Source organism: Siphateles boraxobius, unplaced genomic scaffold (genome assembly GCF_051911475.1).
Source record: "Siphateles boraxobius isolate OS27281-9 unplaced genomic scaffold, OSU_SipBor_1 24, whole genome shotgun sequence".
Lineage (NCBI taxonomy): Eukaryota > Metazoa > Chordata > Actinopteri > Cypriniformes > Leuciscidae > Siphateles > Siphateles boraxobius.
This window is the reverse complement of record NW_027508855.1, coordinates 7,736,995-7,764,143: the sequence shown is the minus strand read 5'-3', so window position 1 is coordinate 7,764,143 and position 27,149 is coordinate 7,736,995. Positions and strand designations below refer to the sequence as shown.

The window sequence follows — 27,149 nt, the reverse complement described above, 5'->3', positions numbered from 1 at the left end:
CATTTGTCAAGACTCTAATCGAGTACCGCCATTGGATCGAATTAGATGGCCTTACAACGGCGTTGCTTCTCGTAATACATGGTTTTAAATTTCAAACTGGTTTTAAAACTGGTTTGGATCTTTGTTCTCTTTTTCTATAAGGCTATCTCTTGACTCCTGAGGTTGGTTTCACCTTAACTCAACAAATATTCGAGAGAATTCACACATTTTTATTTTGTTTACTACATCCAGTGCGTTAAAATCCATAATGAATATTCATGAGTTTCACTTATATGCTCAAATAGTTAAAAAGAGTTTTAATAGTCCTGTCCCTCTGAAAACTTTGGGGCTTATTATAATGTTTTTCTCAACTAATGGCTTTGAGATTGTCAGAGAGTGTTTGCTATTTGAGCATTATTTACCTGTGCTCTTATCCAGGGCCCCACCATGGTGACTATTTTAAATCTGAAATCACCATGGCAACACACTCCTCCTTGTTCTAAATCCCTCTTGGTTTATTCCTCTCGCTTAACTTCCAGTTTAGTCTATAACTTCATGTCATTGTGGACACAAGTAAACTGGAATAATGCCACACCATTGGAATCTTGTTTTCATGACTCTTGTAGTCTTTGCTATGGTACTGAGTGGGTATGTAATTACTCTATCACTATTTGTTGGTTTGAGACTCTATTTGGTTTGTGAATTGGTGTGATAATACCTCAGTATTAATGCAAACTCTTAATTAAGTGTCTAGAAGCACTTGAGTCTTTTTTCATAAGTTGAGAAATACTCTATGCACAGTATTAAATTTCATTTCTTTGAACCTGTTGCAGACTGAAATATTCAAGGGTAGTCTGATATCTTCCAGACATTTTCGTCAATGTCACATTAGAAGTTCTTACTTCTGCAACAAAATCAGATTGTATGCTTTGTAGGGCTCTCAGTCACTCATTACGGTCTTTAGTCACGCACTCCCGCCACACATTGTATCTCTCACGCGGAAAAACTATTTGTAATATTTAATATGCCGCAGTGCCCAAAATGTATCTGGCCGAGCCGCTCTCACGATGGAACCGGTGTTCTGACGATTTGTGCTGCCTTGTCGAAAAATGCTACCGTAGCGCGAATCGATAGCAGAGTCTGTCGATTTGTGCTGCCTTCTCAAAAAAAATGCTACCCAAGCGCGAATCGATCGCAGAGAATGTTGATACATTCTCTATTGTTTCCATAATTGTGTAAATCTCACAATATTATGACATCTTTATTTCATTTAAATCAGGGTAGGTGTATGGGGAGCATATTTTGATGTTTTAAATGAACTATAGTTCATATAGCAATTATCACTTTTGATATAAGTAAAAATTACATTATTATATGAAATATAATTATAATAAAATTCGAAGTTAAGAGTACAGTATACTGTACTGTTTTTATTTTTAAAACGGAGTGAAAAGTAAAAATTATCATCAAATATTCATCTTTGACCTGTCAAAGTTTCCTACAAGTCTCCACAGCAAGGATGCATAGATTTATGGGCGTGGTAAGCAGAAGAAAAATGAGTCTGCACATGCGCATAACCAGTAAGTAGCACATCTCGATGGGTAGTATGAATCGTCAGAACACCTGTATTGAATTCGTGGAGATTCTGGAAGCTCTCTTCCGTAAAATGCGCAGCACAGAGCGCTAAATTACGATTGTAATTTTCAGGAACATAATCAAACATAAATTGTAGCCATCGTTGACGAACTACAGCATCCGTAGGAAGCCCGAACACGGAAGACCTGACAGCTGGGTGAAAATAACACACTTTCGACGCCATGGCTACTGCTCTCCACTATAACTCTTCCTCTTCGACAAAGCAGCAGAAACATGGCCATGCCCCCTTTTTTGAATATTCCGGAGGGAGGGTTGGTTATGGGTTAGTTACGTATAAAACCCGGGAGTATCTCGTTGTAGTCTCATTCGAGTCGTTTTTGTAGGCATTAAACTTCCTGAATTTTAAAAATCGATATCTCTGCTTACATTGAACTTTCAGTGCAGCAACTTTGCAGATACTGTTCATGCACCAACAGCAACACGCACTATTTAAAATGAAAAAAGTGAAATCGCAATCAACCACTCCTTTAAAGGTCACCGAATTCTGTTACCCTCCTCTATTTAACCCAGAATGAACGTGATATCCTCCAAATTCACTTTGGTGATGTCTGAACTCCTCAGTTTCATACAGTAGAAATCATGTTGGACTGACATGAACAGCAACAGACATACAGAAATGTAAAAATATATCACAATATTACTGTTTTTATTGTATTTTTACTCAAATAAATGCAGCCTTGGTAAGCATTTTATATTTACCAGTCAAAATGTTTTTAAAAGAAGTCTCTTCTGCTCACCAAGGCTGCATTAATTTGACACAAAATATAATAATAAAAAAACAGTATTGTTAAATATAATGTCAATTTAAGTGATGTCAAAACGTTCCTGTCACATGGAAACAATTTGCTGTTCACTCCTCCCAAAGTGCATGATTACAGAAAAAAAAAATTTGTATTGAATATTAATGGAGCAACAAAAGTTGTGCGAAAATAAATCATAAAAGTGATTCATTTTGTTTCAAAATCTTATAAATGGATGAGTTGGCTCACCAGCATGGGACAAAAGGCACTCAGTATTGATTAAAATAGGCTACTTTAGATAAAATTATTAAAATAAATTTAATAATATCTAAGTTAATACTTGTTCAAAATGTTGACTTTATAGTAAGGTATGTAGCTACTATTTTCTGATTATTTAGATAAATAAAATAAATATTTTTTATTAAATATAAATTTGATAAATATACTGTAATTAAAATGTTAATATAAAAATGTAGGCCTATTTTAAAAATACAGAAACAAAATTAATTTAAAAAGTAAAGATTATGAAAGCATTGATGGAGATCCCATAATTAATTAACATAGATTTACAGTAGTATCACAAATATTTTATATTAATATCATATTTTTAAATTTGATTGTTTCATTATAAATAGGCTATAGGTATTATCTCTAAGGTGGACACCCAACTTAATATATGATATTACCATCTGTTCTGAATTTAACCATGTCATGTCAACTAATGGAAAAGTCAGCCAGAACGTGCATGTAAACGCATTGTGGATAGGATTGGCAAGCTCTGATTGTACTTGAGAGACCTTCCTTCTGAATGTTCTGATCTGTGACCAAGATTTGACAACTCTAATAATGAGTGGGTTTTCTTTTACCTGTCAGGGATTTATTTTTATTTTTTTGGTCAAACAACATTGTTTTATTAGTGTATAGCTGTCATGACACAGGCTGTCAGTTGCTGGTATGCATTTTTTAATATTTAAAAAATGGCATCAAAAATTTGTCGATTTGTTGATCATAAAAGTGTATTAATGGCCAGTATGTGTCATGTAGATCTTTGGGCCTCAACTCTTTGGGCCTTTCCAAATACCCACGGTCTTGGCCACTTGAGAGTGTGTGCATGTGACAGGAAGTAGGCTAAGTGCACAAGACTGTACGGAAAAATCTTGTGAGTTCACTCTAAAGGCCTCATTATGCTTCTGCGTCAACTCCACGGCGTAGCTACGCCGTCACTCCTACGGCGTCGTGGCCGTTTTATGGTTCTGCGTCACGGTGCTGATCCACTTGTCCGTGCGTCACTTCTGTCGCGCCACGCTCCGCTTTCACTCCTATGGGTGACGTCACGCGACTTTGTCACGCCTGCAAAGCATTCCGGGAAGGCGGCGCTTCATTTTGAAAATTGTTGCGCGTCAAGAATCTGGCCGATGCCCATCTGTATGCAAATGAAGTCCGTTGAACGTGAGGCGTCTATCCAATAGAAGTAGAGCATATGGAAGACGGAGGGATGTCTCTCGCAGGTCCTCTGTTCTCATACGCTGAAGTGAACACAAGAGCCAGCTGACAGCAGCCTTTGGCGACCACAACATCAATCCCTGTCAACCAGCAGAAGCCATGTGGAGTGAGATTACCAACCAAATCCACACCATCACTGAGGTCCTTGGTAAGACGAAACCAGAAAGAAGATTTATCGACAAAGTAGTCTGGTGGTGGACTGAAGAAGTGCAAGTGGCGAACAAGGCAAAGAAGATGGCCAACAAGAACTGGTTCCGAACGCGACAACCCGCTGACCTAGACAGATACAAGACCCTCAAGTCTGCGGCTAAAAGGGCAGTGGCCACCGCCAAGGCCTTATAGTGGCCTGTATTGTTTGCAGAATCTGTTTTTAGATATGGTGTGGAGGTTCTAGGGGTTATAATGTGCTGAGTTATTCTGATTATTCATTGGCTGTTGAAATGTCAAGGGTACCTTGATTGGTTGTTTGAGTCTCAGATTGTTTAGACTGTTTACCTAAACAACACCACCACAGCAACAGACTCCACCCCCTAATAGAGTAGTACATCTCCTGCAATTTCTAAGTTAATAAAACCAATGCGATTAAATCCTGTTTTTATGGTGTTGATTGGCATCTTACTGAGTGGGTATATTATTACTTTTTGAAATATATTTGGGCCCATTTGAGAGGCAATTTTCATGTAATAGATTGGAAGTATGTGAGAAAGTTTACTTTATCATTTGTGTTTATCAATTATCAATATCAATGCATTTATTAATTTTTTTTTGCATTACTACTCCAAGAATTCTCTGTAAACACAGATCCAGCAGGCTGAAACATTAGACAGACAGCAAAACTACCAGTGTAATTTAACACTTGGGGTTTTGCAGTTTTATTGTGTAAAAAAACAACAAAAAAACTTGTTTTAGTAAGGCCCGGATCCTATTGAAACAGGTGCTGAACCATATACTACAGCAATCTTGAAATTATTTGGAAGTGAAAGAATGTGAAGTAATTATTGTAAAAGTCACTTTTTACATTTCTAGCTTGACAGTTATATCCTCACTATTTTTCATATCTTATCGATTTGGGTTTGTCGATTAGTTGATTAGAGTTACATTGAAATAAGTAATGATGACAACAGTAGCTCCTGAAGATTCACCCCACTGTCATGAACAACCAGACACAGGTAGATCCAAACGCAGCGTGAGTTTATTTACAGGGTAGTCAGACAGGCAATGGTCACAGACAGCAGACACAGCCTAGGAGACAAGGCAATACTCAGGATCCGATAACCAGGCGGGATGACAGAGGCAGGCGGCAGACGAGACGGAATCCAGGAAACAGGCAATGGGTCAAAAGGCAGGCAGCAGACAATCGAGGAACAGGTACAGCTTGGGTCGAATACACCGACAGGAACAGACTAGACTAGGAAACGCTCGGAGATGTACACAACAGTGTTCAGTGAGTGTGTGGAGCTGCGTGTGGAACTAGATGCAGGTGTGTGAGAGTGATCAATGGAAAACAGGTATGTGCGTAATCAGTCCAAGGAAAGGCAGTTCGGAAGTGGAGCCACTCCAGCCGATCATCGTCACACCCACAGTCTTTCTGTTGGTCCCCTGGGTATTTATAGGGAGAGATTCAACCCTTACAAACTTTTCTATACAATAATGTATGTTTACTATAGTATAGATCACTGCAAAACCTAATCAAACTACTGTGACAGTATTATGTAAATCTGTGTCTTAAATCGGATAATTCAGTTGAGAAAATATATGATCTTCTTCACTTTATCATTCATGATCTGTTATTGTGTTTCCTCACAGACTTATATATTTGGTCTACTCCTCCACCTCACAAAGGTAAGTGTTTTTCAACTGTGTGTGATAACTACACCCATCAAAACATTGTGAGCAAATACCTCTATAACATAACCAGTTATTAGCCTACTTTTAGACATGAATGGGATAGCCTACTCTGCTGCACATTGGTTACATTACTCATTAATCCTAGTTATTGAATTAATTTCTATAAATCAGCCTACAACAAGCAGTTCATTCACCATTCATAACATAATAGAACGATCACTGACACAAATCAGTGGCAAAGTAAGACGAAAAAAAAATATTAATAGTGTAAGAGTAATCCCTTATTCCTGAATTATAGGGTAATGTATTGTGACAATGCAGTATTTCAGCACTCTAACCTTATATCTGTTTCAGATTTATAGAGCAAAGATTCTGCCTTAAGTAAGTACTTCCACTCTTTATACACTCACTGAAACACATGCTCAAATCATACTTGCACATACAAAAGCGCATTCAGAAGCATACATTTAAATGCACGTAGCCATACTATAGTGAGAGTTCGAACTTACTGTCAGCATGCAAATGACTATGTAAAAAAAAGTCCTTATTTATTTTTTACTATGTATTTTATGCTTAACTAAGCCTTGCAGTACTCCATACCAAACTTGAGATCAATATGTGATCAAGTAACGGTGTGATGCAGGCTTAGCAAAGAGGATGAGAGAAAAGGTGGGAAAAGATCATAGATTTACATTTTATGTGGACCAAGTGGAATACATATTAAGACATTTCATCTTTAAAAAATGATTACTCTTGAGTAGTTTTTGAGAAAAGTACTTTGTACTTTTTCTTAGTTACTTTTTTTGACACAAGTACCTTTACTTGTAATTGAGTATTATTTTAGCAATGTAACAGTACTTGTACTTAAGTACAAATTTTCAGTACCCTTTCCACCACTGAATTTGGACCATAGAGGTTTAATGAGGTAGGTAACATGTTAGTTGTAATGTGTTTGTAGCTAAATCACACATGTTCTTCTATCCGGCAGATGCATGCATTATTGCAATTGCTAATGATGCATACTGTGCAGTAAGCCTGCACACACATTCATCCACATGCTAATAAAAAAACACAAACACAAAAGAAGTTTTATTACAGATCAATAATTCACTGCTTTATCTCTTATTTCTTAGAATAGAAAAAGAGCACCAGGAAACTTCTCTGTTGCAATCACCACAAGGGTGAGTAAAACACTTCCTTCATCAGTTTTGCTCTAATTTATTGACTTGTCTGTTTGAAACAGGATTTTATTTTACTTATTTTATTTTTACAAGAACAGAGCAGAAAATGCAATCCATTAGACTCACACATACATTTCTGTATGTTATGTAATGGCAGTCACTGAACTTTATTTTGGAGAAGTTTTGTTTATGTGGTGGCTTCCTTTAACTACCGTTTTAAAACCGTAACATCAAACCAAGATTACAAAGTAAATGCCTACAATCAAAAGTGCAAAAATCAGGGGTATGGGAGTTGTAGAGGAAATGTTAGGATTTGAGGAAGTCAATGATCTAGATTGTCTTAACACTTTGTAAATTGAAACAGGATTTTGATTCTGTCTAAATTCAGTTTTAACTTTACCAAAAATCTGTTTTGCATTGTGTGCGCGTGTGCGTGTGTGTGCTAATTTTATATATGTAAATGGTATTGTATATGTGCAATTCAGAAAGAGTGGCTACAGTGGACTGAAGTGTGTGAGAAGGTGCTGAGGTATTGATGGGCAAAACTGTAAAGAGCTTTGAAAGATATCGTTAGATTTTTCAATTAAATGCAGAAGTTGACAGGTAAGGGGGACTGGTTTTGGTGTAATGCCCTGCTTTAAAAGGTGTTTAAAAGGAGTTTTAAAGGTTCTGTGTGTAAGCATAAACATTCCATAATATGTTTGCAGATATTTAGAAAACATGCTTAGTTCATATACTTGTTTCTCTGAAAAACACTTCTTCAGCCAGTTATTTTACTATTATTTTACACGTTCCGTTTTGTCAGTCGGTTTTTGTTTTGGTCTGTGTGATCTCGCCCACTGCCAGTTCACCCAATAGTATTTCAACACCCGGGGTGCCAGTTGGCAGAAAACGCATTTTGCAGCTGCACAGCTAGCACAGTGAGTGTCTGGCTCACTCATTGGCTGTGCTGCGGCAACTGCATATCCAATGGCGCGGGTGCGGGGCACGGCCTTAGTCTATATTAGTCCCCTAAAAACGCCATTATGGCAGATTTCACTCCTTCAGCGACAACATCACGTCTCTGAAACCTCTGAAAGCCTTCGCCGTCAAACAAACCCTTTCAGCCTGAGCGAGCAGCACTTCACGGACCACGCCTTCAATTCTCAGTCGTTTTCTCCTCCCGCCGTTCACCTGTGGTTATCCGGCGTCGACGCATATCCTTTTCATTGCTTTTAAGAAGCGTTGTTCCAAATGCCTCGCTCCTCTTGTGCCACGTGCGGATGCTATCTGCACGAGGCCGAAGGACCTATCTCTGTGCTGCGGACACGGCTAGCTCTCACACGAGACCCTGACGCTGCTCCAGCTCTTCCTTTCCCGGCTCTTCTTCGGCCGAGGAAGGAGAAACGCCGCAGCCAATGGCAGCCTGAGAGCATGGAGGTTGGCGAGCACACGCCAGCCACGTCCCTGCGCGCCTCACTTTCACCGGCTCAAACACCCTCCGGACATTTTCGAGGGAGATCAGCGCTCCCCCACCCACGTGGCGGGCCTTGTCTCCTTCGGCAGAGCCGTCGAGGGACACGACGACAGCCTCTCCACCGCCGCATCTGAGGAGGAATGGCCGGGCTCTCTTGACCTCACCATCGCTTCTCAGTCTGTCGCCAGCGTCCCAGCCACTGGACTTACTTGGACACGGAGATGCTTCGGATCCTTACGAAGGCCGTCTCGGGCTTCGAGCTCGAGTGGGCCTCGCCCGAGGAGCCTCCTCGTGGACGGCTGGTTCTTGACGGGTCGCCAACAGGCCCCTCGTCACAGACCTGCACCGTTTTTTCCGGAGGTGCACGGAGAACTGACTAAGGGGTGGCTAGCTCCATACTCTGCACGAGTGGGTTCTTCGGTTTCCGCAACGCTCTCCTCTGTGGACGGCGCGGCGGAAAAGGCCTATGAGTCGTAGTCGCCCCTCGAAGAGGCCATGGCCGCCCCTTGAAGAGGCCGTGGCCGCTCATCTTTGCCCGAACACTGCTGTTAGCTGGCGAAATAGAGAGGTTCATCCAACTAAACCGTGCTGAAACACTTCAGTCCTCGCCGGATGCGCTTATTCCGCCTCCGGGCTGCTTCGGCCCTGCACACGATGGCCATGCTGCAGGCCAAAATCCTCCAATCGACGGACAAGACTGGCCCGGACCCCGAGGCCTTCCAGGACCTCCGAAGCACCACGGACCTAGCTTTGCCAGGGCCCGCGACCCAGCGTCGTGCTAGATGTTGGGCCACCGAAGACCTCCTAGCCAATTGAAATGTCTGGGTTTCAAAATCAATCTAATCAAGAGCAAACTGATCCCCAGCCAGAGTGTGGTCTTTCTGGGCACAGTTATCGACTCTATAACGATGACAGTGTGGCTTCCGCGAGAGCGCACGCTCTCTGTGCGGAAGCTAGCAGCCTCATTTAAAGCGGGCGAGCACACACCTCTAAAAGAAATTTCCAAAATTTCTCGGTCTCTTGGCAGCAGCATCATCAGTACTCCGTATGGGATTACTGCGCATGCGCCCGCTGCAGCACTGGCTCAAACGCCGCGTACCAACCCATGGCAGTCAGATTATTACTAGTAAAAATTCAATTAGAGAGCTCTCTAATTGTAATTGCTACTAGTAAGAATTGAATTGTAGAGCTCTCTAATTGAATTCTTACTAGTAAAAATGTAATTACGACGAGTAAGGCTGGGTAGCTAAAAAAAAAGCTAAACCGGCTTGCCATAGATATCAGCTTTGTATTTCTTACTAGCATAAATATAATTTTTGATATCAATAATTACATTGTTACTAGTAAAAATTTGAATTCCTGATATCAAGAATTACATGGTTACTAGTAAAAATGTCTTCTTGATATCAACAATTGAATAGCTACTAGTAAAAATTTAAATTTTTGATATCTGAATTTATTTCTGATATCAATATAATTTCTAATATCTAAAATGGCGTTCTAACTAGTAACAATTGCATTCATGATATCAGAAATTAGCATTGTCACTAGTGGAAATGGAATTATTGATATCAAAAATGAAAATTGTTACTAGTAGCAATTCAATTGTTGATATCAAGAAAAGACATTTCAACTAGTGACAATTGAATTCTTGATATCCAAAATAAAGGGTTTTACTAGTAAGAATTTCTGATATGTGAAATTGGAATTTCAACTAGTAAGAAATCAATTCTTGATATCAACAATTGATTTTGAATGGCACCCTATGGTGACATTTCACTATAGTGAAAATACAATTACAGATATCAAGAATTATAGCTTTTACTAGTTGAAATTCAATTGTTGATATCAAGAATTATCATTTTAACTAGTGAAAATTGAATTGTTGATATCAAGAATTCATATCCTGAAAATGAGTTAAAACTGCTTGCCATACTTGGTCAGAGATTGCCAATTCCACACAACCTAAAAAGCCTCAATATCCATGAACGACAACATATTAAAACGCGGATAAATCAACTCATTAACTTACAATCTGTAAGTCTCCTCGGCTTTCGTTGTCAATTTCGCTCGTTCCTGTTGAGTGTCTTCAAACTGGCTACTCGTTTGAGCGTGGAGTTTGAGGAGGAAGGGAAACAACTATCTCTGATATTTTGAATTTGGACTGCAGTACCTATTTCCACCACTAGTCATTCTTACAGACAGCACCTTTAAAGTCCCCATGAATTCAAAATTGACCATACTTATTTTGTTTGCCTAAATTGATCGTTTTGTGGTGAACAATTCATCCATGCAAGTCAATCCACACAAAAAAAAATTTTGGCTTCGTAATCTTTAATCAAAATCTGAAATTTCCCCTCCGCATTGGAGGACCTTCCCTGATGACATAGGTTTGACGGTTTGGGTGTCTGCTTAACATCCGTGACCACGCCCCTCCAACTGACAGTAGACAGGCTGCCTGTGTGTTTGAATGAAACACCTACTTTTCTAGATCCAATCAGGTGCTAGTTGGAAAAAAAGCCACGCCCACTATTTTGCCTCATTTAGTATTCCGTTTCTCTCAGAAATATGTCACAACACTGGAGAAGTCGGTGCAACTTCCGGTTCACGGGGACTTTAACAATTATAAAGTCAATTAAGAGCTTTAGATGTTTAGATCCATGTTCAGCCCACTGTAAGACACATCTTCTACAACAGACGTTTGAAAAGTCAAAACACAGTCTAAAATAATGAGGAATAACAAGCTTTGCGTGTAGGAGATAATTGCAAGACATCACAACTGATTTTGTTTTGTTTTTGTGCAGGCTTTCATACAATCAGCCCAGTGTAGTGGGGTAAGAACATAAACAGTTTTTTTTATAGCCTAAATATATTTTTCTTTTATACTAATATGCATTTGGATTTCATGCATATGTGTGTGAATTTCTTTCTTTTAAACAGCCCAGATGGCAAAGTTGTTCCCTTGACCCCATGGTTGGCCCCAATTGTTTGGGAAGGAACTTTTGATCCCACGTTGATTGATTCAATCTACAAACAACAAAACATCACCATAGCAACTACAGTCTTCGCTCTTGGAAAGTGAGTTCATATCCCTCCTATCTCTGATCTTAATTGACTTTAAATTTAAACAATATTAAATAGCAAAGAATGACCTTTCAGCAATGCTATCATTCTTTCTGTAATCTGGCCAAAATCACATTTTATTAAAGGCAAAGTGCTACACACGGGCTAATTAAGACAGTACTGGCTTTGACTAATGCTAGACACTCTTCTCAAATTCATAAAACATTAGCCTTTATATATATTGCAAACAAGCAGAGACGGTCCAAACTACAAACTAGCGCTTCATTTGTGTTAGAGGCAGGGCAGAGTTATGAGGTTTTGATGACAGTTTGAGGATCCAATGGAGTTGGATGCAAAATACACAGACAGATGTAAAAGGTGACAAATAATAGACGAAAAATTTAGGCCTAGATACAAGGTTTCTACCCACCAGCGACAATCTATAAACCTGTTTATCTAGTGCAGTAACACCACCCCTCAACCTCAACCCCTCGATTTAGACAGTTTCTAGTCAAGTCACCTTTATTTATATAGCGCTTTTTACAGTACATATTGTATCAAAGCAGCTTCACAGTGATAACATGAAAACAATACAACAAAGTTTGTTTCTAGAAGAAAATTGAGTCATCGTCCACCTTAAGTAAGCCAGATCAATAATATTGTTGAATATTAAATATCCCCAACTAAGCAAGCTGAAAGCCAAGGCAACAGTGGCAAGGAACCAAAACTCCATCAGGGGACAGAATGGAGAAAAAAACCTTGAGAACTTTTTCTCAAGAGAACTTCAAGACTGAACTAAGGTACAAGCAAATGCAGGTCTGTAAATATACACCTGTTAACACTCTGGCGCGTTTCCACTGCATGGTAGGCCTACGGCTCAGTACAGTTCGGCTCGCTTCGCTTTTCCACTGCGTGGTATGACTCGGCTCGGTTCGGTTCACTTTACCTCGGTTTGCTTTTCCACTGCAGTTAGTGCCGCTTCAAAGTGGGTGGGATTATAGACTGATCGTTATAGTTTATCCACTCCTCGGCAACCAACGAGAGGAATGTCTGCTCTTTGTACACTGACCACGATTCAGCCATTTTCTTTTTTGGAAGTTTTTTTTCTTATTTCTTCAAGCAAGTCAAGCAAGTAGTTTTAAAACAGGTGCTACAGCGGTGGCTGTTACTGGCTATTTAAATCTAGCGGGTTTGGTGTCTCGCAAATACAAATTACGCTGTTAGTGACGATTCTGTCTGTCTGACCAACCAGGGATCTGCAGTGTTTTCACGTCACATTTTAGTATCGGTACAGTACGCTTGGAACCTCAACAGATGTAGTACCATTTAAAGCGACCCGTACCAAGAAGAGCCGTACCGTACCATGCAGTGGAAAAGCGCCAAAGCGTGCCGTACTGTACCATGCAGTGGAAAAGCGCCATAACAAGCTAGAAACAGGTGATTTAATTGAACCAATAATGAGCAGTGAATTAGGAGGGAGATGTGGAAGGCCCCTCTGCTAGACAGACCGTGGTGTGACAGATGCGTGTTTTTTTTTGCCAGTTTATTACTTTACATTTTTGTCACTCTCCCTTTCTGTTTTTCAGGTATACGCAGTTTCTTAAAGATTTCCTTGAGACTGCAGAGCAGAATTACTTTGTTGGATTTCGTGTGCATTATTATTTGTTTACTGATCAACCAGAACAGGTTCCTGCAGTGAAACTGAGTGAAGAACATCATCTGACGGTGTTGACAGTCCCTAGTTCTAACAGATGGCAGGAGATCACTTTGAGCAGGATGGCAAGACTGGAGAAACTGATTGAGAGTCGATTGTTCAATGAAGCCGACTATGTTTTCAGCCTTGATGTGGATACGAAGTTCTATGGTCACTGGGGGGTGGAGACTTTGGGTCGTCTGGTAGGTGCGATACATCCTGGTTATTATCGAACACCTCGTGAACACTTCCCATATGAGCGCAGACCAGAGTCTCAAGCTTTTATTCCTTCTGCTGAGGGTGATTATTATTATGGTGGGGCTGTGATCGGTGGCTTAGTGAAAGACGTACACGAGATTGCTAAAACCTGCCGGGAGCAGCTGGACATTGATGCATCTAAATCCATCGAGGCAGCATGGCAGGAGGAGTCTCATTTGAACAAGTACTTCCTTTATAACAAACCCACCAAGCTGCTCTCACCCGAATATCTGTGGCAGGACTTTATAGCTCACCCAAACGAGGTCAAAATCGTTCGCTATTCTCAAGTTATTAAGAACTACGCTGCTGTTCGACCAAACCCATAGCAGCTGTTAACTGAAACATGCAAAAAGCAAAACCTGACAAATATTTTTACATCAGCTACATAACATTTGTGATTAAAATATATATATTATCAGGTTAAAACTCAGTTATCAGCACTTGTATATAGGTGAAGGGGGAGGCAAAGGAAAGACACTTTGCATCTAAAAAAACTGGTGAAAGATTTGCATGGTTTTCTTTTTTATATATTTAAAAAAAAACTTAAACCTTATCTTACATTGGGAATGATGTAATTCTTATTGTGAATAATACATTACATATATTTATACTTTGCAGGAGATTACTCCATATTTATTTTTATCACTCTGGGTTTTGGTTTTGTCCTAGACTACTGAAGGGGATGAATTTTGAAATCCACTGCTGATTCAATCTATATCTAATGAGTGATTATAATTAAGGTATTAATCCATATTTTTCCTTCTAAATATCACATGAGTTGAATGACTTCTCTAGGCTTGTGAGATTTTACTTTGTTAAATCTTGATGTTTTGAGAATACTCTCCTGTTTATAGTTAAAGCCTGGTTAAATCTAATCTTGACAAAGCTGTGTCTCGGTGTGTGTGTCTGTTAGTCTTTTTGGTAACAGGTTAAGGAACCACTGGCATTATTGGAAATAGACTGAGTTGTTGTTCTGGACAGGCCCAGCAACCCAAATCTGCAACGTACCTAACTTCAGGGTCCAAGTGTCAGCTGCCTAATTCGATGGAGATATGCCTCAGTCTATCTGTATGTGTGTGGAAAATTACTATGTTTATCTATTTCTAAGCCAATGAGAATAATTCAACCTGAAGCAAGGATGTAGCTTAGACCTTGGTGAAGGGTAATGCTGTGATCTTTGTACCTGTAAGCGGGGTGGCCTACGAACTCTGTGTGAGTCTTGAAGCTGACTTCTGCCTGATGAAACTGCAAACTATCTTCAGTAAAACTTTTCTTCAATTTATTATAATTCTGACTCCGGCTATTCATTCATCATATCTGGTTCTTTGACTGTAAATCCCCTTACACTATTATGTCAGTATGGTCATATATGTTCTGTCTCGGATGTATGTGGAAGGAATGTCACTGTGATCCATTAAAGAGATCAAAGTTCACATAAAAAAAATGGTAATTACGATAGTCCACTTTAGATATTCTACTAATTAACTTTGCCTGTCAACTAACTGTCATTAGAGTATTAGTTGACTGTCTGCTTAATATCTGATAACACTTTTTTTTGATGGTCCCCCAAAAGATATTCTCCTGACTATAAGTAACTTGGCAACTACAAGTCAACTTATTCTCCTTACCCGAACCCAAACCCCAACACCTAACCATAACCTAATAGTCTTATGACAGTAGTACTGACAGTCTACAAGTCAAGTCAAGTTACCTTCCTTTATATAGTGCTTTTTACAATACAGATTATTTCAAAGCAGCTTTACATATAAGCTTTAAATATAAAATTAAATGTCCCCAACTAAGCAAGCCAAAAGCCAATGGCGACAAAGGCAAAGAAAGGTGAAAAAGGCGACAGTGGCAAAGAACCGAAACTCCATGAGGTGACAGAATGGAGAAAAAAACCTTGGGAGAACCTAGGCTCAGTCGGGGGCCAGTCCTCCTTTGGCCAATGAACGAACAGTGTATGATTATGATTTAGGCAGTATTATAGGTCAGAAGTCAGATTGGATCAGAACTTTCACAATATTTATCCAGTCCATCTGGTTGGGGGTGAGAGTCATCACAACGGTATGGAGACGAGTTTGATGAGGTGTGCATGAGGCCTTCACAGTGCTGATAAGGCTGGCACTTCAGGGATGCGTTGTCGTCCATGCGATGGTCCTTCATCAGATCTGGATATGGCCTGGATCCGGCGGACTGCGGTAAACCTCGGGATAAACAGAGAGACTAATATTAACGTAAACGCCATCCTTCTTATGATGTACTAAGTACATCAGGATTTATGGGAAGTCTTCCCAGTTCCGGCTGATCTAAACTATGCAGCCTAACATTGAATTAGAAGTCTATAATGTTTTATGTGTATGCTAAGCCAAAGAAATGTGTTTTTAGTCTAGATTTGAACTGACAGACTATGTCTGCTTACCGGACAATGTTAGGAAGATTGTTCCAAAGTTTTGGTGCTAAATAGGAAAAGGATCTACCGCCAGCAGTCGATTTTGATATTCTGTGAATTATCAACTGGCCAGAATTTTGAGATCGCAATAGATGTGAAGGACTATAATGCGTTAAGAGCTCTTTCAAGTACTGGGGAGCTAAACCATTTAATGCTTTGTAAGTAATCAGCAATATTTTAAAATTTATACGATATTTAAGGTAGCCAATGCAGTGTTGACAGAACCGGGCAAATATGGTCATACTTCCTGGTTCTGGTAAGAACTCTAGCAGCTGCATTTTGGACCAGCTGTAGTTTATTTATTAAACGTGCAGGGCAGCCACCCAGTAGAGCATTACAATAATCTATTCTTGATGTCATGAACGCATGAACTAATTGTTCTGCCTTTTTAATTGAGAGCATATGACGTAATTTAGATCTATTATATAAATAATGTGGTTTTACAGATACTAGACACGTGACTTTCAAATGAAAGGTTGGTATCAAAGAGCACACCCAGGTTCCTAACCGACGACAAGGACTTGACAGAGCAGCCATCAAGTGTTAGACAGTATTCTAGGTTTTTACGTGTGGAATTTTTTTGTCCAATAATTAGGATTTCAGTTTTTTCAGAATTAAGTAGTAGGAAATTACTAGTCATCCAGTTATTTATATCAGCTATGCATTCCGTTAATTTTGTGGATTGGTAAGTTTCGTCAGGACGTGAAGAAATATAGAGCTGAGTATCATCAGCATAACAGTGAGAACTAATGCCATGCTTCCTAATGATATCTCCTAAGGGTAGCATGTACAGAGTGATAAGGCAACGGTCCTATTACTGAGCCTTGTGGTACATCATACTGAACTTTTGACTGATAAGACATCTCTTCATTTACTGCTACAAACTGATAACGGTCAGATAAGTATGACTTAAACCATGCTAGTGCAATTCCACTATTGCCAACATAATTTTCGAGTCTATTTAAAATAATGTTCTTGTCGATATAGTCAAATGCAGCACTAAGATCGAGTAACACTAATAGAGAGATACAACCACGATCGGATGATAAGAGCAAATCATTTGTGACTCTAATGAGAGTTGTATCAGTACTATGAAACGGTCTAAATCCTGACTGAAAATCCTTGCAGATACCATTTCTTTCTAAAAAAAAATTCTAAAAAATCTTTGACAGGAAAGGTAGATTCGGGATCAGCCTGTAATTGACTAATTCTGCAGGATCAAGTAGCGTTTTTTAAACAAGCGGTTTAATCATAGCCACTGGGACTGGGACTAAAAATCGGCCCAGGCATTTCGGCCCAGACTGGTCCACTACATATAATCATAAACACAACTGATCTTTTCACGCCCCTGAATATGTATACCAACTCCTATTAAAACCACTAATGCAATGGAATGAGTGAGAAGGAATCAGTGAGTTAATAGATGAAATAACTACTAATTGTAAAATACAATCGAACTACTCCACAATGATGAATCCTAAAACAAGCTATACCAGTGTTTGACACAGGATTTTTGGTAAATCTGTGGTGGTTGGACCTCTGTCCCTTTAGGGGGGTTCGGGGGAGCCCCCCCTAAGAAAAACTACGACTTTATTCAGCATTGTATTGTCTTCCGGTTCTGTTGGGGATCCGCGTTCACGAGTCCGCAGTGACGCTGATGACGTAAGACGCTGCTGACGTGTATCTGGTACTGGTGCAAATTCTTTGATTAAGTCTTATGGTGCCCTGGTGGCCTGTATACAGTACCAAGCACAAATCTCAAAAGTGATTTATCATTTACATTAAGCATCAACACTTCAAAAGAATAATATTTAAAACAAGACTTCTCAGTAAATCTGTAGATGTTACTATAAATTACAGCAACAAGCTTTATCATTTGTTCATTTGTATTGTATCTGTTTTTTATTTGTTGAACATAAATAAAACTTTTACCCTTAAATGGGTTTAGGAGGTTTTTTTGTCATTATGGCAAGGAAAACTAACTTTACAGCTCTCCGAGAGCCCTCTAGTGGTCGGGAACATTTCCATTGTGTTGCGGCTTTATTTCGTTCTGTTGTACATTTTCCATTGTGTTGTAGCTTATTTACATTGTGTTGTACATTTTCCGTTTGTTGTGGCTCATTTCCGTTGTGTTGTTGATTCATTTCGTTGTGTTGTGGCTTAATTTCGTTGTGTTCTGAACTTATGTTTGCTTTTTAAATTTTGTTGTGTTGTGCACTACTGGGCCACCGTAGACTGTTGCCATTGACTTCCACAGTAGGTAAAACAATACGACCATTGTGTATCATGGTATCAACAATACCATGGAAGTCAATGGGTGCCGTCAACTGTCTGGTTACCAACACTCTTTAAAATATCTTCTTTTGTGTTCAACAGAAGAAAGAAGCTCATAAATATTTGGAAAAACCTAAAAGAGTGGGTAAGTGATGACAAAATGTAATTTTCATTTACCTAAAAGGTATAGTTCCCCTCAAAATGGATATTTTGTCTTTTTTGTTTGTTTGTTTTTTGTCAGGGACAATGCAAAAGAGACACATTGTAACAGGTTACAGTAACTTGAACAGATGTGTTGCATATAGGGTTTCTAGCCGAAGCTAATTTGCAACCCCTGTCCCTGGTTAGGCTACATACATCACCATTACCAAGAGAACAGAAACAAACAACAGAAACAACAACAAAAACACAACATTACATTATATACATATATATATATGTCTGTCTGTCTGTCTGTCTGTGTGTGTGTGTATCTATTTCTCTATCCTTAAGTACATGTCCATTTATAAGTGCGTCTGCACAGTGGCATGATCAATGATCACAGATTTGGTTTTGTTTCAGCCAGTGTTTCACATTTTAATTAAATGGTTTCAGATTGATTTGTCTTTTTATTTCTGTCGGTAGGACATTCCAAAAATGTATCCCTTTTACAGAGAAAGATGACTGACCGAAAGTGGTTTTGGGCTGTGCTACCCTGTAGTTGCCATTTGCTGATCCCCTAGTGGTGATTCTATTAGTATTTGTTTTTGTCACATATGGACAAAGTTCAGCTGGAGAGAGATTATTCACACATTTAAAAATCAATTTGATAAAAGAGAACTTAATAAAACTATCATAACTAATCAAATTATACTTTTTCAGTATTATACAATGATGCCATTTTGTTTGTTTTTGATCCATTATTTTCAGTGCTTGTTTATATAGTGAAATAATGGGTTTAACAGTTGACAGTGAAGCCTGGCTCCATACAGTAACACAATAAGAAAGATGGGAAAATATCATGGCGTGCATTAACAGTTGAGCTGCCTTGAGGGGTATGTAATGTCTAATCATTCTAAAACAGTTCAAATTAGTCTATACAGTTTTGCATAGTTTAACATGTTTATCGAATTTAAGTTTGGGGTCAAAAATTACACCTAAGAATTTAAGATCATTGACTTCCTCTATTTCCTCTTGATTTATTCTAATTATAAGCTTTTCTTTTGCTTTCCTTCTCATGGAAAAACCTGAGATGAGAAAAACATTTTAAATTTGATGATGCAATTGATAAGTCTATATGGCTGCAGGTATTTCTCCCAATATTATACCTATTCGGCCTTCCATCATTTAACACTACCAACTCATACTTGTCCAAAAATTCTTCTACTATAACACCATTTTTATCCCTGTGGTCACTCCCCCATATTGGATTGTGCGCATTAAAATCTCCAATCCATATAACAGGACACCTTACCTTCTCTATTATCTCATCAAAATCTAATAATACCAAAGGTTGACAGGGGTTACAATAATTTATCACAGTAATTGAACTGAGACTGCTCCAAACCCCCACAGCCAACACTTAATATCAGAGCTAATGTCAACTTTTCTATATTGCACCCCAGTCTTAACAAAGGTTGCACCACCCCCACCTGGGGCCTGTACCATGAAGCCGGTTTAGGTGGCTAGCCAGCTATGTTTCAGCTTAGTTTCCGCCAACTCTGGGTTTTAGGTACTATGAAAGCAGCTCGGCTTTAATCGGTGTTCGTTGCCATGGTATCTTACGCTGCACGGCTAGCCTGCTCCGGGGCAGGTTAAGTTCTGGATTCGAGAGCTCAGACTGAAGTTTGACCAATCAGCTGTGAGCAAAGAAACATGTAGGTGACGTAACTGATTTCCAGCGTCTGTTCTCTGTTGCAATGGCTTCACCCTTTCTCCCAAACCCCGTGGACATCTCCGCGCAAATTGTTAGACGAGCACTTCGTAGAGAAAGAGTTTTTAGGGACAGACAAAATCCCTTTGACTTTCCTGATATTTACTTGTATGAAAGATACAGATTTTCCGCGGAAGGAATGTCTTATTTTTGCGAACTTCTTGAGCCGCACATAACAAATGTGACTCGTCGAAGCCATGCACTTACTGTACCGCAAATGGTATGTATTGCGTTGCGGTTTTTTGCAAGTGGTACATACTTGTATGCGGTCGGTGATGCAGAGAATCTAGGGAAAAACACGGTCTGTCGAACAATTCGCAAGGTGGTCCTCGCTCTGCAGGGGTACATAAATAGCTTCATTGTGTTCCCTGGACATTTATCCACCATGTCCATAAAAGAGGGCTTTTATAAAATTGCCGGTAAGATATATTGATAGGATGACATCACATGAACAAATGTAGCCTTTCACACAATTTTTTTTTTCTTCAAAAAAAAAATTTCACACTTAGAAATCTATTATACAATACTCTGCAGTAGCTACCTGTTAAGAAATGTTTTAAATATATATGTTTAATTCCTATGATAGGATTCCCTAGAGTCATAGGAGCAATAGACTGCACACATGTTGCAATCTCCACAGCTCTAGGAGAACATGAGGCAGATTATGTGAACAGAAAGTCCTTTCACAGCCTTAATGTTCAGGTAGGGCTACTATACCCTATGTGAAATTATTTTTATTTGCATTGAGATCAATCTTTAAATAAATAGTAACTAACAGATAGGACAATGATTTACTGTGCATTTCATCTGCAGATGACTTGTTATAATGAATGCATGATCACAAGCTTGGATTCCAAATGGCCTGGCTCAGTGCATGACTCACGCATTTTCCGTGAGTCTATTTTGTGTCAGCGCTTTGAGGAAGGCAAGTTAAATTTGGTACAGTACACTTTACATTTTTTATTTTAATGGCAAAACTTACAATTTTTTCCCCTTTTCTGTTCTATGACAGGGCTTTTTGATGGCCTGTTGGTAGGAGATAGAGGTTATGCATGCCAGAGGTTTTTGCTAACGCCCTATCCTGACCCCCAGACAGGGCCACAAAACCGCTTCGATGTGGCCCTCAGTAAAACCAGGGTCAAGATCGAGATGACCTTTGGCATCCTAAAGGCACGTTTCAACTGTCTTAGGCGTTTAAGAGTGTCACCAGAGCGGGCATCACAGATAGTGGCTGCATGTGCCATTCTGCATAATATAGCCACTATCAGAAAGGAGCGAGAACCACCACAAAACCAGCTTCTCCCTGATGAAATTGACCCCATCACACTTGACCACCCAGCTGGGGCAGCTGTCAGAGATGCGATCACAACACAATATTTTACTTAATAAAAGCACACTGACACTGCAGATAGGACTCAAACTGTTTTATTGGTCATGTGGCTAGGGAGGAAGAAAGAGAGCAAGAAAATTACATTAATAGACATTCATAGTGTTCATACTAAAGCGTTACTTGTTTAAAAAAAAGTTCACAAACGGAGATCTGTTTTTTCCAGCTGTTTGATCTCCAATTTAATTTTTTTAATTTGGAGCCTCCTCAGCTCACAGTCTAGCTCCTTTAGCTCACAGTCTAGTTCTAGGCTCCTTTTATAAAGGGCCCTGACTGAGTCTGTTTCCACCTGAAACAATTCCACCACAAACATGATCATTACAAGTTTTCTGGAGGTTGATCAAATCACAAAAAGAGGCATGACTATCTACAAACATAGGACTGACTGTAATTTATGTCAAGGGTTTAAAGCATTACCTTGTTCACATTCCTTCTGTAGCCCATTGAGGTAGAGGCTTCAGTTTCTGGGGCAGGTTGTGAAAAATCCTACAATAAAAGAGATGTGTAAGGGCCAGTCACTTAATTATGACATTCAAATGTGTGCCGTGATAAAAAGCCCAGTGCATTCACCTCAGCAACTGTCTCAGAACACACAGACAGAGTGTCTTCATCATTTGGTTCACCCTAATAAATAAAAGGCAAATATAAAGCATAACTGTTATAAAGCAGGCTATGTTCATGGTGTTCTTTCTGCTGCATATACTGACCTCTGTGTGGGAGACTGTGTGCATGTGTGCTGGCTTCAACAGGGACACTGTATTTCCCTCTACTGCAGAACAGAGTCAGCCAAATTTAACCCTTTTTAAAACATTAGTAATGCATTGCACACACATACCCAGTGTCACTTGCTTCGAGGAGCCAGCACCAGGGTCAGACTGTACAGCACTTGCAATGCCATCCATAATCGGCCGTCCCTTATTATTACTCAGCGCCAAATCCTCGGCCACAGTGTAATTTTGAGGAGGTGGCCCTCCTCCAGTTTTCCTGATTTCACATTTTTTCTGTTTGCTGCAAACAAGTTTTTATGAATAAATGTTCACAAAAATAATAAAAGGTTGTGGTAAATACTCACCACTTTGAATTATATTTTTATATTTTGTCTTGATCTGCTGCCAAGAACGTTTGGAGTTGGGGTTGCATCTAAAAATATATGAATATCAATCTTTCTTAGGAATAGCCTATACATTCACATTTTACATACATCTACACACACGTATGTACAGTATGCATGCATGCATGTATATCAACACGAATACACACATGTTTATTTTAGCATTTAATACATTTTTAATATGATTACATCATTGTACATTAATTGTTTAACTTACGCATTAACGCAATCAGCAATCTTCCTCCAAGAATCTTCTCTTGCTTTGGCAGCAGATACAGTGTTACTGCGTGCTTGAAAAACACTTTTATATTCTTCATATTTTTGAATAATTATCTCTTGCTCCTGCGCGGAAAAATATATAGCTCTCGCTCTATCCATTTCGAACGCGATTGGTTGTTCAGTGCCGACGTCACTCTTTTATGTGCACGCGCTCGTGGATTAATCATAAGTTAAGATCAAAGCCTGAGTTGACAGAGAAAGTTGATGAGCTGCGTCATGGTACCAATAAAGCCTGATTGCATCGGTTCGGTTTTGTCAACTCAAAACTAATCCTGTAACCCCGAGTTTGTTCAGCTACCTTCATGGTACAGGCCCCTGGTCTATCAGGCCTAACTAATCTCAAACATTCATAACCTGGAATTACAAAATGTAGACAGGGCTTTATCCATGTCTCTTGGATACATATCAAAGCTGGTGCTTCTTTAAAATCATCTACAAATCTTTTGAACTCCTGACCATTTCCAATCAGACTCCGGGCATTCCATTGAAGAATATACCACATTAAAATGTTAATGAGGATCCTTATCATCCACCTCACTAACGTCCTCCATACTGCTAGTCTTCAACAACTGTGACCTGTCTATACACTGACTCTCCATCATGTAGTGATGTAACTTTTCTGGCAACTGCTTTATACTCAGGTACCTTTCAGCTGCACCCACCACTAACCTAATGACATCTGACCGGTTAGTTGCTTTCTTAGCTCACACCAACACATCAGAAAAAAAAGACAGAAATGACTCCTTACTAAAAATGAACATGTCAGATGAAGATTCAGATGGTAGATTTGGCACAGAGACCTGGCATCCTAGCACCGGCCTTTCCCCAGAGCTTCCATTTCCACTTTCTAGTCACTCTTTGAACCGCCTCTGCATATGTTACTTTGTTCTGATCCTTCACAACCTGCACCCGCCTAGCTTGGACAAAGTGCTCACAACCATGAAACCCTGCTGCATGATCCCCATTACAGTTAGGGCACTTAGGATTCAGAGGCACTCTCTGCCTTACAATTTTGTATGATATGATCTCCACCACACTTTGCACACTTTCTTTTGCCCCGACACGATCCAGCAACATGTCCAAACTTCTGACAATTATAGCAGCGCAAGTTAATGTACTCCCTCACATGATACACCATATACTCCCAAGGAACACTCTCTGTGGTAGTACACCATCTTTAAACGTTAAGAGGATGGGTGGATCCCCGGCTCCATCTCTACGCTTAAATCTTATCACATCAGTTACTTGGGCCCTCTTAACATTTTCTAAGAATTCCTTCTCAGACAAGCCAGCAAACATTCCATATACTACTCCCTTGACTCCCTGATTGTTTCCTCTAGGGACCAAAGCCTCCGCCTTAACCACCAACTTCCCAACAGCTCTAGCATCATCATACTGTTTCCTATTCTTGCAACAAACTCATCGCGCCCGGTCTCGGCCCGCAGCAAACGAGCCCAGTGTAAAAGCCCCTTAGCTCCAGTACCTGCCTGGAAGTTTTCATTGATCCTAATGACTTTGATTAGCTGCTTCAGGTGTGTTTAATTAGGGCTGGAGATAAAATCGGACACCCCTGCCATAGTGCTTTCTTTTGATATTGAAGCATTAATAGATTTTAGAAAAATAATTTAAATAAACAGAATTTAACGATACTATAATCGTAGTTAGAATATTTTGTTCAGCAACTTAAAAAAAAAGTGAATCGTATTGTCTTTAGTATATTAACATTCTTGAATGTGACTGTATGTATGACAACTGACTTGACTCGTTCTTGAGTAACATCATGCTTTCTTTTTCAGATTTCAGAGAACCCAAAGGAAAAGAGGTAGTAGTCTGATGCAAGACACATTTTTAAAAAACCTGAACCGTTGGACCACCTGAGGTTGACATCAGATTTCTGAAGCCCATTTAATTTTTAAAGGTTGAAATGCTTTGTCCTATTTCTCCCCATTTCTTTTTTAAAGAATAATATTTTAATATATTTTTGTCATTGATTGACTGAATAAAATAAATTGACTCAACTGCTGAAAAGGTGTCATTTATATTTTAAAAGGTTTTTGCCAAATTTTGAAATGGTCAGGAATTTGTTGACGCACCACTGAAGTGTAGTTGAAATGTTAATGTTGTTTCAACATTAACTTGGTATACATCAGATGGCAATATTGTTTGATTCCTTTTCATTCCTTTTCAGTGTTTCAACAAAATGTATTTAGAATCAACATCTCATTGTAACATTGATCATACCATATTACCAAAGATTATTTTTTGTTAATTTCAGTGTTAATTCAACAGCAGTGATTTAGATTCAACATCATAAGTGTAATGTTGATTCAACAATGTTATCATTGATTATTTTTGTGAATTTCAGAGCTGATTCAACAGCAGTGATGTAGATTCAACATCATAGTGTATCACTTATAAATAAAATAGTGTCAACGTTGATTCAACAATATTACCATTGATTATTTTTGTTAATTTCAAAATTGATTCTGCATCAGTGACGTTGAATCAATCATAGAGTAATGTTGATTCAATAGCATTACCATTGATTTTTTGTTCAACATAGTTTCAACATTAACTGAGGGGCAAAAGTGATGTTGATAAAATATCACTTTGTAATGTTGAATCAGTACTATTACCATTGATTCTTGGTTGAAATCTCAACATTATTTCAACATTAGATGAGGGTGCAAAAATGATGTTGATAAAATATCACTTTGTAATGTTGAATCAATACTATTACAGTTGATTTTTGGTTGAAACCTCAACATTGCTTCACCATTAACTGAGGGTGCAAGAGTGATACTAAAGCAACATAACTTTGTAACGTTAATTTAATGCAAATATCGTTGACGCATCAACACTGAGTCAACATTGTATCAATGTCACCATGCTATCTGGGTTATTTTTGCGCAATGCCCAGTGCACCCTTTTGTAAGTGATATTTCGTTAACACAACAGTGATTGTTCTCTGATAACTATATCAGTGAAGTGGAAGAATTTAAAAGAAAAATTGACAAACAATTGAGGAAAGAAGGGAGACCATTCAATTGGTGGGTATTGCTCATACCTATTTACAAATTTGGAGTTTGGGAGTAGACGCCAGTAACATGAATATTGTTCGGCTTTCTCTCTCTACAACTCCAACAGTGTATAAGTGTTAAATCAGAGATATATATTTCAGTTGAACATGTTAAACAAATGTTTCTTATTCAAATCTCTCTCTCTCTCTCTCTACAGCCATTTTGTCTGTGCAGCAACTGATGAAAAAGGGGGTCTTTTTGTTATTGCACAAATGACACACACATATACATACATACATTCTTAAATCATTCTTGAGTCTTTTCTTGCCTCTCTACAACCTTTAAAATATCTAGATGTAATTTCGTGACTGCATATGCTGATTGCGTCTTTATTTTACCTGCTAATGAGCTAAATTTAAGGCGGTTAATCAATATACAGTATAATTCAAGAAACTAAGACTTATAAGAACTAAGAAATTAATTTGTTTAAACTTAAAATTGTGACCCCCTTTGTGTACACACTTTGTAATTAACCTCTGATGCATTTTGAATAAAAAAATCACATTCTATTAAAAAAACTATAGGCCCTAATCCTGAGATTAATATCTTGATACTATGTACAAACAATCGCCCTGAGTGCAACATGAACGGAAGTCTATGGAGCTAGACGGCAAAATTTGTCTCTTTCATCCGATTGCCGTTGAGAAATCTCAGATTTGATTGTAGATTTTGCAAGTTCAACATGGGTTAGGTCCAAAGTTGAATGAACGAGTACTCATGTCCTTTCGATTTCTTACAGGTTGAGTTGTTGTTGCCCCATTACACGCTAGCATTCTGCTAATGAACGCTGATTGATCAGTTAAGGACTGATTATGACCAAGGATACCGCTTGATAGCATCGTGGCATCGGAAGCAGGATCAGAATGTGTGTGTGTATTTTCGGCGTGGTCTTTAAAAACAACAAAGCAAAAACTCTTCCAGCGCGTGTATTTACCTGTGTCAGCGGTGTTGTCGATGAAAAGAAAGTGCAGAGCGCGAACGCACCAAAGCAAATAGTCTCTTACCAAAGTGACTGAATGATTGCTGTATATATCTCTGGTGGAACGATGTGTATGACGTCATTGACATTTTAAAAGACTTTTTAAAGCAAATGAGTGACTCTAAAAAATCTAACACCCAACAATGAGTAATTTATTTGCATCTCCTTTCGAATACAACATTCAAATTACTAGACAAAAAATTATATCCTGAGAAAAGTGGATTTTTAGGGGTATAGCTCCATTGACCTCCATTCATTCTGCACTCGTCCTGTGAGCGCCCTCATATGGAACCAGAGT

The 27,149-nt window shown here is 38.9% G+C and overlaps 2 protein-coding genes and 1 long non-coding RNA gene across 3 annotated transcripts; 1 reads left to right on the top strand and 2 right to left on the bottom strand.

Annotated features, from left to right (window-relative positions):
• The first annotated feature begins 516 nt into the window (after positions 1-516).
• Positions 517-14,665, top strand: LOC143748887 (globoside alpha-1,3-N-acetylgalactosaminyltransferase 1-like). The gene is made up of 7 exons (XM_077241149.1): positions 517-627; positions 5,685-5,720; positions 6,081-6,107; positions 6,860-6,907; positions 11,168-11,197; positions 11,304-11,441; positions 13,013-14,665. The coding sequence occupies exons 1-7, from the start codon at positions 566-568 to the stop codon at positions 13,701-13,703; spliced, it is 1,032 nt and encodes a 343-aa protein (XP_077097264.1). The 5' UTR covers positions 517-565; the 3' UTR covers positions 13,704-14,665.
• On the bottom strand, positions 11,922-26,926 carry LOC143748888 (uncharacterized). The gene is made up of 2 exons (XR_013206846.1): positions 26,807-26,926; positions 11,922-15,584 (listed from the first exon to the last, which is right to left on the bottom strand). It is a non-coding gene; the product is annotated as an uncharacterized LOC143748888 (long non-coding RNA).
• On the bottom strand, positions 21,425-22,338 carry LOC143748529 (uncharacterized). Its single transcript, XM_077240546.1, has 6 exons — positions 22,238-22,338; positions 22,110-22,171; positions 21,973-22,026; positions 21,820-21,888; positions 21,550-21,691; positions 21,425-21,455 (listed from the first exon to the last, which is right to left on the bottom strand). The coding sequence occupies exons 1-6, from the start codon at positions 22,302-22,304 to the stop codon at positions 21,448-21,450; spliced, it is 402 nt and encodes a 133-aa protein (XP_077096661.1). The 5' UTR covers positions 22,305-22,338; the 3' UTR covers positions 21,425-21,447.
• Positions 26,927-27,149: the final 223 nt, after the last annotated feature.

What these genes read in the sequence shown, in the direction of transcription:
- LOC143748887 (XM_077241149.1), top strand. Translation starts at nt 566, where the DNA reads ATGCCACACCATTGGAATCTTGTTTTCATGACTCTTGTAGTCTTTGCT. An exon ending in AATCAGCCCAGTGTAGTGGG is followed by an intron (nt 11,198 to 11,303) that starts GTAAGAACATAA and finishes TCTTTTAAACAG; the next exon opens with CCCAGATGGCAAAGTTGTTC. An exon ending in ACAGTCTTCGCTCTTGGAAA is followed by an intron (nt 11,442 to 13,012) that starts GTGAGTTCATAT and finishes TCTGTTTTTCAG; the next exon opens with GTATACGCAGTTTCTTAAAG.
- LOC143748529 (XM_077240546.1), bottom strand. Translation starts at nt 22,304, where the DNA reads ATGGATGGCATTGCAAGTGCTGTACAGTCTGACCCTGGTGCTGGCTCC. An exon ending in GTTCTGAGACAGTTGCTGAG is followed by an intron (nt 21,889 to 21,972) that starts GTGAATGCACTG and finishes CTTTTATTGTAG; the next exon opens with GATTTTTCACAACCTGCCCC. An exon ending in ACAGAAGGAATGTGAACAAG is followed by an intron (nt 21,692 to 21,819) that starts GTAATGCTTTAA and finishes GAATTGTTTCAG; the next exon opens with GTGGAAACAGACTCAGTCAG.